This window comes from Phyllostomus hastatus, unplaced genomic scaffold, assembly GCF_019186645.2.
Source record: "Phyllostomus hastatus isolate PE091 unplaced genomic scaffold, TTU_PhHast_1.1 phas_contig_159, whole genome shotgun sequence".
NCBI classification, from domain to species: domain Eukaryota; kingdom Metazoa; phylum Chordata; class Mammalia; order Chiroptera; family Phyllostomidae; genus Phyllostomus; species Phyllostomus hastatus.
The window spans coordinates 18,348,392-18,363,041 of NW_025333640.1; the positions used below are offsets into that span (position 1 = coordinate 18,348,392).

Genomic DNA, 14,650 nt, shown 5'->3' on the forward strand with positions numbered 1-14,650 from the left:
GACTTCATTAAAATTAAAACTTAGACTCCACAAAAGATGATGCCAAGAGGATGAGAAGATAAGGCAGTCAGAAAGAAAATATTTGCAAAAGACACAAATGAGAAAGCAAAATTTTCCAAAATAGATGATAAATTCATAAAACTTAACAATAAGAAAACTAACAACTCAGTTATAAAGTGGTCAAAAGACCTGAGCTGACACCTACACCAGAGAAAATACACAGATGGCAAATAAGTATGTGCAAATACAGTAAACATATATATTCAGTGAATTGGACATTCAAACCACAATGAGCTCGGAAGATATATATTACAATGGCCAAAATTTTTTTTAAAATGCACAACCAAACACTGACAAGAATATGGAGCAACAAGAACTCTCGTTATTTCTTGGTGGGAATGTAAGACAGTGTAGCCACTTTGGAAGATATTTAGCAGTTTCTTAGAAAACTGAACATATTCATACCATATGATATGTAGCTAAGTGAGCTGAAAACTGATGGCCACACAGAAACTTGTGCATAGATGTTTATAGCAACTTATTTATAATTGCAAAAATCAAGCAACAAAGATGGCTTTTAGTAGGTGAATGGATAAATAACTGCTACATCCAGGCAATGGAAAATATTCAGCGCCAATAAGAAATGAGCTAGCAAATCATAAAATTATATGGAGGAACTTAAATACATATTACTGTTAAAGAGAAGCTAACCTGAAAATGCTATATATTCTAGGATTAAACCTATTTAACATTTTGAAATAGGCAAAACTATGGAGATAGGAAAAAGGTCAGCAACCATGGTAGCAGTGGGTGACAGAAGAATAAACAGAGCCAAGAGGTTGTTTAGAACAGTGACATTATTTTGTATGACACCACAATGGCAGATACAGGTCACTATGCATTTGTTAAAATCCACAAGATGCATGACATCAATAGAGAACCTCTAAAGTAAATGATGTGCCCTGGGCGGTAACGATGTAGGCTCAGGGACTGTAACCAATGTAGGACTCTGGCTCTGGGTGTCGATAGTGGGGAAGTGGCATAGGTATAGTGCCAGGAAGGAGAACCTGGGAACTCTCCTATGGGAGAGTTCTCCTATGGTCTATGGGAACTCTCTGTAGTCTTGACTCAACTTTACCATGAACCTAAAACTGTTCTAAAAAAAGTCTATTAAAAAATTGAGAAAGAGAAAGAAGCCCCTTCCTCAGGAGGAAACAAACCACATGGCCAGCATTTCTGATAGTATGTGTAAACAGACTTCTAAGAGCATGTTTAATAAAGCATTTTTTGTTGGATGTTTCCACTGCACTACTCACCTTCAGACAACCCGGTGGCTAGTTCAATGCTGTAACTAAGCATATTTTTTTCTAGTGCCTCGTCCACCAAATATACCTAGTTACCCCCTCATTTGTTTCCCTGTAGCCTAGGCTCTACAGAGCAAACTCCACTGGTTCTCTCTGAAGCATCACCCCCTGGTTGCACATTTAAATAAGGTCTTGGATAGTGTTTTCAATCAATTCATTTGAGAGATTTGTTTCACCAATGATCACAGGCAAATCCACGTGTGAGTAGTTAAGAACTCAATTTGAATTATTTTGCTCAGTACCTTGTGTATAATAGGTATTTAACATATACTTATTGCAATAATGACTGAATGTACTTTTTGTCCATAAAAACGGACCTAAAAGAAAAGTGATAATTTAGGGGATGGTGTGTAAAAGCAAACAGAACTGTTCTGGAAGACAGGAAATCAAACCTTAGCTGAGCAGCACCTACCTATGTGGTCTTTACCAAACATCTATGTCCTGAGTTTTTTCTGGGTTCTCAGATTTCCCACCTGTATTATATTTTTTAAAACAAATTGAAGTTTTCTATTACCTTGTAGCTCTAAAAACACTAACAGTTCACATACAGGAGAAATGATGCCACAAATAAGCAGTGAGCTATATTAATTAAAAATATTACCACTCTTTTCAACTCTAGTTTATATACTATAAGGTTTTTATCTCTTAAACATGCTAAATATCAAGCTTATAAATGAGGATATTTTCTTCATTTATAATACAAAGCTTTCCTAATTGAATTCATAATAGAATTTTAATAATAAAAGATGTACAGGACAACTTATTATTAATTTAAAATTTGAAGTAGTGAATGCAAATGCTAGCCTGCAAATGCATTAATATTAATGATTAAATAAATGCATTTTTACTTCATTCGCCTGTTAAAAACAACCACACTTTTATATTTTGAACAAGAGTTAGCTTAATGCTCTTAATTAATGCAGATACAGATGAGTTAATAGTTTGTTTTTCTTTAGCATACTGACATGATCTAGGACTATCCTTCCTAGAGACATGGCAGAAAATATAACTATATTTAAAAACAAGAAAGCTTTGGATGTCAATCAAAAGAAAATGAACAGTAAAGAAAAACTGTTTAATTGCACCTAGGGCTTAATATTCTGGTGCTTCTATATTAGTGAAAAGATCAATGACTCTTCAGGGAAACAGGAATAAAGCCATATACTTTTCAACTATACTTTTTGCTTTTAATTATCGAGTTGGGTATGAAGAAGTGTAGTGGCTCAGGTCACTTAGAAATCCATACCCACCTAGTAGGAAGACCGTATCACTCAAGACTGGGAAATAACTAGACTTTTCCAGAATCCTGATAAGCCTGACTCTGCAGTACTTAAACAAACTTTGACTTTATTTGACTACTTTGTCATACTTTTAAAAGATATAAATAGAATGCTAATGCATCACATTTTTAACATTTTAAAACCCCAAATCTTCACTAGAAAGCAGCTCTATTTTTCCAAGTTATAGCTACTTTTAAAGCTTTAATCATAATACTTTAAAGTAGGGACAAAAAGGGGTAATGGAGAAACCTTTTTTCATGCCATTCTACACATCTGTAGTAACAGTACCCCTTTGAGATTTATTCTCAAAGGGAACAAATGATTTTCTGTAGCAGGTCCATATCTTGACAATTTTAGAAGTGAGATATATCTCTTTAATGACTTAGTTTTGTCACACAAAGTGACTCAGTTCACTGCATGCTTGGTTTACTGAGATTAAAAAAATATACACTGCTTTGAAGGAATAAACATGTAAGCAGCTTGTTCAATGGTTGACAAAATATTTTTTTTCTTAAAGTTGTTGAAGGACAAAGTTAATCAGGAAAAGGGCTGGAGGAAGCCATCATTATGTACTGGTGTTTCAAACCAACTGTGAAAGGCACACCACATTTTATTTTGGCTTTGACAGATTTACTTAATGGTAAGTCTGACCCTTTAACAGTGGTCCTCTTCATGTGTACTGGGAGAAGTCTTCCACGGGTCTCTCATGTTTCTGTAGAACTCATGAACAGAGACACTGACTGTGATTTTCTCTGAACTATCTGATCAAGGATGTTTGTACAGCAAACAGCAATGGTATGTTAAAAAAATATCTTCATCTGGAACCAAGGGCAAGTGCATTTACAGCCTTTGAAAACAGACTGTATCTCCATGCAGAGCAAAGGGTAGAACTACTTACTGTCTAACATGGTAAAGAAAATGTTTTCTTCTTGTGGAAAGAACAGGTATGCATACGGTCCGTACAATAGAACCAGCATCCTTCAACTCATAGATCTCCTCGTGTACCATATCCCATGGTGTATGCTGGTATGACCTGACGTATTTACATTGCCCTGTGGAAACTGAGCCCCAGAAACTAGCTTAAACTCGTGCTACTGCTGTTGCTATGAGCAATAAGCCATCCTTTATCTCTGACCCAGGGGCTTTATGTGTCTTCTACCACTGTTCATGAAACTATGCATGGCAAGCGAACATACTAGCTTGCAAAGAGGGAAACATCTCAAACCATTCACAGTTCTTGATAATATTCAAGTTCACTCCCTAAAAAAGAGGTTACTCATGAATTTCTCTATCCTGCTAGTTTTTAGAAGATGAAATGGAAGCACAGAATCTCAGAAGAATAACACAATGTCAACAGAAATATCGTTATAAAATAGAGTCCCTTTTAGAGGCATTTAGGTTGAGAATTACATTAAGAAAGCATCTATACCATCAGTAATATATGTATGGGTCATTTTTAATTAAAAAAGCTTAACAAACATCTTTGTGTTTTGATTTTTGCCTAAGACTCTCAAAGGACTAAAAAGCATTTTTGCTAAAATGTATGCAATTTCTTAGATTCATTCCTCTTAGTTATAAAGAATTTATAACTAAAGGAACTACTATGTGCTGTTAGATTTTATTAACCTCAGACTACAATTTTTAAACTATTCTTCAATTGGTCTTGCACAATCTTAAAATGGAGAGGTTGAGTCAGTTAATACTGGGTTTTCATTTATCAGAAAAAGAATTTCAAAAGTGTTTTTTTATTTTTCAAACATAATTTACTTTATTAGAAAAACACTTGAGATGTATTAATAATATTTAGCCATTATGATATATACAGGATATATCAATACATGCTAATTAATTGTTATTATATAATAAATAATAAATATCAAAACATTTAATTAACTTTTTTTTTACCATTACCCATTTTCTCCTATTATTGCCTCATTTTTTGTTCTCAGACAGTGGTCCACATTGTTTCCTGACCTCTGAAAAACATATAAACATTTTAAAGGGCCTTCCCTGGAGCATGCTTCAAGCAGTCAGGTATTTCAGATGGAATGGCACAAATTTTCCTCAGTCCAGAAATAATGCTCCTGGGTTTGCCTGAAGGTTCCCAGCCTCTAAGCACTCACAGTTTTGATGAGTTGTTTAATGGCTGTCTCCTTCCCTAGAGTTCTCTCCTGCCACTCTTCACCAAACCACATCTACGATTTTTTTAATACTAGAAGTAAAAATCACCTCTCACAAATGAGTGATTTGAATTACATTGTACTACAGTGCATAGCAACACTCTCTGGACTTGCTAAATTATGCAAACTCCTTGGCCCATTTGCACAGTAACTACTCTCACAAACAATTCAATTTGGGTAGTAAAAGAATTGTAAGGTAATTTTTGTTTGCAGGAGTAGCTCTGCATTGTAAAGGTGGAGGTAGCATTCTCCAGTCACATAAAAATGTCAGCATTTTAAGGTCTTTAAGGGGTCCCACTAGGTATACTCAAAGAGCACTCCTACAGTCCTAAAATTTTCCCTCAAGCAAGACTTTGATGATCATCCTCAGCAAACAATGCAGCAATATGATCATGCTGTAGGTAAGAAAAGGGATGTAAATGGTACTGACCCTAACAGAACTTATAGTCAACCAATGAAGGTATGTAGTAATAAACTAAAATAGTTGTGTGTACAGATTGTAGGGTTATAAATATACCAGGAAGTCAAATTGGGATGGGAAATAATGACACGGCAAGAAAGAGAAGAAAAAAAGAATGGAGAAAAAAAGATTAAGAAAATTCCCAAGAGTAGAAGTGAAACAGAAAGTCAAGATGGTACAGAAAAAGGAGCCCAGGATTTGTAATTAGGTGATATGAGTTTATAATAAATTCTAGTCTGTCTTTATTGGTGAGGGTAGACTATGGTTACGTTGAGATAACAAACAACTCCCAAATCTCAATGGTTCAGAACAGAAGCTTTTTCCCTCCCTTCACATTTCAAGGGAATCACTTAATTGCCCACATGTTTTATTCATTGTAGTTATTTAGACACTACAGGATGATTAAGCCACCACTACCTTGATCATCTGATGATTGCCACGCTGGAGGCAAAAGAGAGTTTAGGGAGATTTTACAATGGTAATCAAATGTTCAGTCCAGATGCACAGCATGACAGTTCTCACTGCTCATTGGCCAGTAGGAGACACATAGTCTCATCCCACCACAAAGGGACCAAGAAATAAAATTCTGTCTTATTACCATGGAATCAGAATGAGGGGAGAATAGGACATCTACTGCATGCAAGTCAAATTACTACCAAATGTACTTGTTGTGTAACTTGTCTTAACTTTTTATATTCTGTGTATTAAATCCTAAATCCTGCTTCCTAACTTGCTCACAATGTGATATTAAGTGACTACTAAACATTTGTGAACAACAGCTTCCTTGTCTATAAAACAGCAATAAAACCACTTACCACGTGGGAATGCTCACAATTAAATGACCAAATGTATTGAATGAACCTAACAGAGCACCTATTATACATGAAATGCCTGATGGTACCGAGTTATACAAAGGCTACTCTGAGTACAATTCTTTTGATGCTTTGAAATTTAGGAGACTTCATGAAGTTTATCACCCAAGCACATGGCAATGAATAGTTACAAACTATGCTCAGCACCCACATTCCTAACTACATACCAGCAGTTTCAGTGGTAACTATTGCTTTCTGGTGAGTTTTCATTGAGAAGTTGACCTTCACCCAGAGCTACAGTGACCTTCAGGAGAAGATGTGTCAGTCTGGCTAAGAAATGAACATGAGAATACTCTGGCTGTGCTTATGGAGGAGCAGGAGGAACAATATGAAACACAATTAGATGTTTCTCCTTGAAGTCAGTGTGATTTTGCTTTACCTTCATCACCATCGTTATTTTTTCTGGTTCCTTTCCCCATCTTTGTCCACCTTTGCTTTTATCTGCCTCTTACTGATCTCACTATTCTGTCTGTTCCCTCTCTTTTCCTTGGGAAAGTTACTTTACCTCTCTAGGTTTTAATAATATTATTTAGATAAACGGAAATAATAGTCCTTGCATTCCAGTACTATTATAAGACCAAGTTATAACAATTAATATATATGAAAGCTCCTAGCACAATATAAGTAAACACTGTTTATTTTTTAATAATAATAAGATAACCATTTTTTGGGATTGGAATGTGGTAAGTATATTTTACAAATCTAGAGTGCTAATGAATTCCTACATTTGATAATACATAAACTTGTTGGATAAACACATTGTATGAAATACATGTTAGCTTACTCAGACACGTACTGTGGACTATAATTTAGACTTCTATAATTAGCCCTGGTTGGTGTGGCTCAGTGGATTGAGTGCTGGCCTGCAAACCAAAGGGTCGCCAGTTCAATTCCCAGTCAGGGCACATGCCTGGGTTACGGGACAGGTCCCTGGTCAGGGGGTGTGAGAGGCAACCACACATTGCTGTTTCCTTCCCTCCCTTTCACCCTCCCTTTCACTCTAAAAATAAAAAAAAAAATAAAGCCTTAAAAATAAAGACTTCTATAGTTAGAATGATTGATTTATGTTATTTGTGCTTATCTTGAGACAAAAATATATTTTCAACCACATTTATGCATATATATTATTGCAAACCTTATAAATATATACATATATCTTTATATTTAGACCTATGATATGTCTATGCAATTTCAGAAATAAGTCTCACATTTTGCTTTTTGCTCCCAAGAGGGGATTCATTATATATTTGACACACAAATATTTGGTAAAAACAACTTCTATATATATATTGGTTCAGATTCCAAGTACTAAAATTCTCTGGGAAAAACGTGGAAAAAAGTTAATATGAACTAGAAATTGACTGCATTTATTATTCATGTTTTAGTTTTCTAGTCAATAACTAATATTAATATTAGTGAAACCTAATCGCAATAGAAAGTCTCCATGCATTCCCTCAGAAATATATAAATGTCTACAGACATGCAGACATTTATATATTTTTGCAATTTAAACAGAAACTAGGTTAAAAAAATAAAAGAAAATATCATATAATACTATTAAAATAATGTATACAAAATTGTTTTAAGCATTGCTCTTCTGATGTTGCCCTGATAAAATGATATGAAAACTTATACCCGATATATTAATTTAATTAATTATATAATATAATTATGTATGAATTGATTATAATTAACTCTTTCATGCAATTTATGTAGTTAACTAGTTAATACAAATATATATATATATCATCTTGATTTCAGTCTTATTCTAGTCACCAATGGAGTCATTCATTTCATATCTATTTGTTGAGTGTTTACCATCTGCCCAACATTGTTCTAGGTGCTGGGTTACAGGAAAATGAATAGTATAATGGAAGGAAACTTTCAGCAAACTAATAAATAAGTGAAATATACATCCTGAGTGATGGTGACAAATTCTATGGATAAAAATAAATAACAAAGTGGGGAGAGGATGTTTATGGCTTTTCGATTTTCAGTTAAGGTTTGGAAAGCCTCACCAATCAAGTGGCATATAGTCTGAGTTGGAATGAGAATCAGCAGAAAAAAAGGATGACCAGATTATTTTTGAAATGCAAATAATGATGGATAAAAAAATTAATAAATAAATAAATAAATAAAGGCTATCAGGAGATTAACTTTCCAGGTTTCGGGGAAGGAAAGGTCATTCCCAGTGGTCAGGTGGGAGTGGGGGTGACTGGAGATTAACTGGTGGTTCATGCAGGGGCTTGCACAACTCAGGGTGCTCCCTTGCTCCTCTCAAACACACACTGCCACACACACAGACACACACGGAGGCACTCACTCACATTTCTGTTATAGCTGATTTCACTTCTGTCCCAAGTTGTTTCCAAGTTAAGTACCACCATGACATTCTCAGCCCCTTGGTTTTAAATACCAACAATTACCTATTACTTCTAATTATTTAGAGGTAAAGGCTCATAGAGATTCAATTAAACAGTATCTACTGTGTTCCTGGCACAGGAGTAAAAGGATTGGAAAGACATAGTTTTGACCTTGAGATGGCAGACACACAGCACAGAATGTGTATTCACAGGATACATTGCAGTATGAGCCAATGTGTTGTATTAAAATTGTGTTTTGACAACATTCACAAAGGAGTTATTATTTCTAAGTATTGGGCTGGATAAAAGTGATTATTAGTCCATGAAATAGAGGTCATGACTGATAGTGGAAAGTTAGTGGAACAAAGCCAATTCTCCCAATGCTTTTACTCAGACTGGAAACTTTAAGAACTTACTTGTTTTTACATGTGACTAAATTTCTACCATAGTTGACATTAAAGTATACTTTCACATTTTACTTACTTTTTTGTGGCTATCAAACCTATTCTGCATGCTATGCCTAGACAATTAATATATGTAATAAATTTATGTATTCAGAAAATCCCTTATTTCCAAGAATTTTGATTTCTAATTTGTAAGAAGAAAATAGGCACATCTTCATAAGATTGTTTTGAAGATAAAATAATACAAGTATTGACCTAGTGTCTGCCTGCCACATACAAATCCCAATCAAGTTTCACTATTTTATTAAAACATTATAACACTATGAAGGAATTTCAGCAAAAAACTTATATATAATGTAAATGCCAAAGGTGTATATTGAATGTAAAGGAGAAAATTAATATATTTATTTATTTCAAAAGTCTTTAAAAACAAGCAGTATAAGAAATTTTAACTGGCTGGCATAGCTCAGTGGATTGAGCACGGGCTGTGAACCAAAGTGTCGCAGGTTCGATCCCCAGTCAGGGTACATGCCTGGGTTGCCGGCCATGAACCCCAGCAACCGCACATTGATGTTTCTCTCTCTCTTTCTCCCCTTCCCTCTCTAAAAATAAATAAATAAATAATCTTAAAAAAAAGAAATTTTAAAAATATATATCTTCTCTCATAACTAGTATGTGTTTAGTGTCTTTCCTATGTTCTATCAAAACCAAAACATATTATAAACTTTATTTGATTTAATAAAGATTTATTTGAGTTTGTTATTTAGAGTATCATAATCTGTGTATAAACTATGTAATTTACAGTATGCCTAAATGTCAATTTATTTTATACTTGAAAATATTTAACATAAAGGTGTTTACTATTAAAAGAACATCAGACAGCCCAAAATTATTTTTGATGAAATTAAAATTTACTTTAATTGCTTGTACAAAAGCTAATCCTTTACCAACCTATATATTTCCACATAATATAGACATCCTTTTTTGTTTATCTTTATGACAAATTAAAGAACATAACACCTTTGATTTTGTTCAAAAAGTTTTAAACTAAGCCCTGGCTGACATAGCTCAGTGGATTGAGCAGGGGCTGGGAACCAAAGTGTCCCAGGTTCGATTCTCAGCCAGGGTACATTCCTGGGTTGCAGGCCATAACCCCCAGCAACCGCACATTGATGTTTCTCTCTCTCTCTCTCTCTCTCTCTCTCTCTCTCTCTCTCCCCCCCTCCTCTCTCTAAAAATAAATAAATAAAATCTTTAAAAAAGAAGTTTTAAACTTAAAATTAATGTGGAAATAATAGAAACTATCCAATTGATTAGATCTTATTCCACTTTACATGTTTTTAAAAATATATTACTATTACTACTCATTAACTTGAAAAATGTTTTTAAATGAGCCATCTCTATACTTTGCTTAGAAGTATTTAATTCTCAAAATTGTAAATTTACATAATTATGACCATTTTCTGTGTTAAAATGTGAATTTTTCATAATTATATCCCGAAAGCATATTCTAAGACTCCAAGTGAATAATAAACCAGAAAACTAGTACTTTAGTTCCTAACTGCGAGGCACTATGAGAAACTTCAGAGTAGGGACTGTACCTTGTGACGCAATCTTATCAGAGGTTGGTAAGATTTAAGGCCATATCCTGCTTCTTTGGTCGGCCTTCCTTCTGACTCCAAAAAAATGAATCCAAGTACCAAAACAGCTGACCAGCACTTAAACATCCTTTTTGCTTTCCACCTGTGAAAATTAACATTATGAGTAATCAGAAAAATATATTATGTATTCAAGAAATGTATTAAGCAGTATTAAATAGCACAAAACAATCTTCACAGATCTAATAAAAAATTACCAGCAATTTCCAATTGAATCCATAATAGTTAAGCATCTTCAAATACAAGTTAAGATTCCTGACATCGTAACAAATACCATTTTTATTTTTCACTCATACAGCCCTACACAATGTTCAATAAGTAGAACATAGGGGCCAATAAAAATGTATTGAGAAGAAAATTAATAAAAGCAGATTGAAAGAAAATTACATAAAGAAAAAGAAAACATTAAACCATGGATAATTTTCTAAGCATCCACACAAAATACAATTATTAGCATGTTTGTAAATATGTAATTCCTCTTTGAGTATGTTTGGTGAATAATTCTTAACTATAGTTATTATAATCTGCTGGTAAGAATGGTGAGAAATTAAGAGTCTTCTATGGTAGGTACTTAATAAACTAAGGTAGAACAGAAATTATGCAGATAGGTTTTATTACGTTATGAATACATTTTCCCAATAGTATTTGAAAGGGCATCTTCTTAAAGTAAAAAATTAAAAGGATAAAATATAAAAAGGGATCTCCTAGAAAATTGCTTTATAAGTGCTTTAAACAAAAATTCCTGACTCTTTTCAATATTCTATGTTTTTTGATATTCGAGGAAATTATAAAATTGTATCTATTATCATACAGGACACTAAGTTTATGCTTTGCATTCAATTATAATTACACTTCACTATTTTCACCATTTTTGTACTTAGTGTGGCAATAGAGGAGCTCTTTCTCCTTCTGAGCCAATCTGTACATTTGATTTCTTGAATAATTTAGATCTCTCAAGAGTGCTAGTAAACTATTGTCTATTTCATTCTGTCCATTGCCTGACCATAGCCTATCTCACTCATGTTTCTATGTCACTATCAGTGTAACAGTTCTTTTTTTAAGAAACAGTCATTTGACTTGGTGTCTATGACACCCCTCCCCTATGTCTCTACAGAATTTGTAAAATTTCTTCAGCTATTTTGTGAGTTAATGCTACTCCTTTACTTTGCTACTAAATATTGCAATTTACCAAACCTCATTGCTGGCACTTTTCCTACCCCTTTCATTCCATCTAGATTTTTTCAACAAAGTCTATGGTTTTAAATACATGCATTGCTTCCACCTAATCTCCATACTGGTACAGCTCGCCTACTTAACAGCTCCACCTTCATGTTTCAAAAGCATCTCCTCATAGTATACACACCACCATGTAAAGTCATGTTTTCTTTGATTTTCATTCATCCATTTACTCAAGCAGAAACAAAGGAGACATCCTTGATATCGTTGGTTCCCTTACCTTCCATTCTAAGCCTATCAGTAAGTTCTGTTACTTCTACCTTTAAAATATATCTTTTAAACATTAGTTTCTCTCCAACTCTACAGTCATCGCAACAGCTCAAGCTATCAGCGCCTCTTCTTCCTAAACTGTCCCAATCACACCTGTACTGCCCTTCCACATTTACACACACAAAACCTCAATCCATTTTCCTCACAACAGCTGGAGTGATCACAACAAACCCAAACTTCATACTGTTATTGCCCTTGTCAATAATTTTAGGATATGCTCATTTACCTTTAAGATAAAAACAAAATTACTGATGGCATATAAGTTCCCAGAATCCAGGCTTTGCATATCTTTCTCTTCCTGTAAATAACTGCTCTCCAGTGGCACTAACCTTATTCACTTCTTTGAACTTATCTTGTCCATTCCGACTATTGGCTTTGGTATGCTATTTTCTCCATGGAAATGCCCATTCTTACCCATTTATGACCCAAAGACTTTCACATACCAAACATATCCTTCAGGGACTCTGGCTCATAACACCAAGCCTGAGTTAAAGGCCATAGCTGCTCACAATCAGAGATCAGTTTTCCTTTATTTCAGAGCATGTGTTTATAATTATACAAAATTAATATGATTGCTTGAATGTTGGCCTTCTTAACTAGGTTATGCATATACCTGTCTTCTCCTTCAAACTTTATGAATGCAGGGATATAGGGTATTTTTTTCTCCGCATTATATTCTGTAGGTCTAGCAAATCACCTGGCACTTACTCGACACTCAATAAATAAATCCATAAATGAATGTCACCCTGCATAAGGATAAAAGAAGAATCATGTTTTCTTGCACTCTGATAATGCTGAATGGAATTCCTATTTTCACTGCTGCTAAAAAAAATCAGAAAACTAGACCTGGCTGGCATAGCTCAGTGGATTGAGCAGGGGCTGTAAACCAAAGTGTCGCAGGTTCGATTCCCGGTCAGGGTACCTGCCTGGGTTGCAGGCCATGACCCCCAGCAACCACACATTGATGTTTCTCTCTCTCTCTCTCTCCCTCCCTTCCCTCTCTAAAAATAAATAATAAAATCTTTTAAAAAATCAGAAAACTAACCTGAGAAAACTAAATATTTTTAATAGCAATCTATCATTTTGCTGTGATTTTGATGTATAGTCTAATTGTTCTCTGAGGGATTAATACATGTTTATTAGACAAATGAGTGAAATATTTTAAATACAAGATAGAATCCCAAAAATAAAGCAAATGGGACAAGCTCAGGTGACGGAATATTTTCTCAGGTATGTGAATACTATGCTCCTTCTGTCATCAACCAGGAGAGGGAGGGAGGAGACATGATGTTAACTCTGTTGTTCATCACCCTGGATAAAGGTGAGGTCAAAAATTTCCTAAAAGTGCTCATATTGCTCATATAAGAGGTTTTCTTACTCTTTTCTCTCTGTTTCTACATACACATGCACACACATGCACATTTATACATATAATTGTATACATATATATGGTGAAATATATATACATATGGCTGCATATATTTCATTTACTATAAAATATACAACAAATTAACAATTAATTTTGGTAAGTAACCCAAACTCTCATATATGTTGGGTAAATAAACTTTCATACATTATTAGTACACTGATCAACTATCTACTGAAATATTTTCTCTGTTAAAGGAGATAGGCTAAGAATATATGCTTTAAGAAATTTCACAAAAAGTTGATAAAAATAAGTCAGTGTGTAAATCGTTGATATGCAGTACATGCAAACTACTTGTACTATTTTAATTAACATCTCATATTGTTAACCACGGTTAATTTCTTTATTGATAATGTTATGATTTTCAAGTCTAAAATTTCTTAATAAAAAGTATGAAAATAAAATATAATATACACAATTTATTTCAGCAAAAGCTATCAGAAAACTGGAGTAATGTACCTGGTATTACAGATAAAGTGAAACGGGACTAATATTATGTCAGATAACATTTTTTAAGAGAACTCTGATTTCTATTACAGATAGTCTTCTGAAGGCAGCAGTGTAGTGTTAGACAAGACAAAGAACAAGGACTAGTTTGTATGTTTATCTACCTTGTAAGAGTGTCTTCATCGAAATATTACTAAGAAAAATAATTGAATCCTATTGTATAGTCATCAGATAACCACCTAAACAAAAAGATAGCTCTTCTTCATGTATGCTCAGAAACTAATTATCATATTCTTAGTTCTCTTCAGCTACAGGATCCAAAGATGTCATTATTATGTCTTTAAAAATTTACTCATCCACAAAAAGTGTCCTGGAAATTGCCAATCAACAGTTAGCAATAGCATGATATACGGGCTGGTGAGCTCACTTTCTCAGTGTAGTAACCTCTGACAACCTGTTAGATTTTCATAATTAATTGGCAGATTGTTGACAGCTCAGCAAGAACACTGAAAAGCATGTGACTAAAACAAACCAGCTAGAACAGATGGTGCAATAATGATCCTATGACTTTTTCTTGCAACCTCAACATTTATATGGAAGCAGGAAAAACAACTATTATTAACTTTGAGAAATCAAAATGCATATGTAGCTTAAAAAGTGTCTGCCTAATATTAGAATTAATGGAGTTAG

At 34.0% G+C, this 14,650-nt stretch overlaps 1 protein-coding gene across 4 annotated transcripts in view; it reads right to left on the minus strand.

The window, feature by feature from the left end:
* FSTL5 (follistatin like 5) overlaps positions 1-14,650 on the minus strand; it is a 542,283-nt gene that overhangs the window by 484,659 nt on the left and 42,974 nt on the right. For all 4 annotated transcript variants that reach the window (XM_045831808.1, XM_045831806.1, XM_045831807.1 and 1 more), the window contains exon 2: positions 10,525-10,666. In XM_045831808.1, coding sequence (XP_045687764.1) covers positions 10,525-10,650 — 126 coding nt within the window. In that variant the 5' untranslated portion in view covers positions 10,651-10,666. The remainder of the gene's footprint in view (positions 1-10,524; positions 10,667-14,650) is intronic.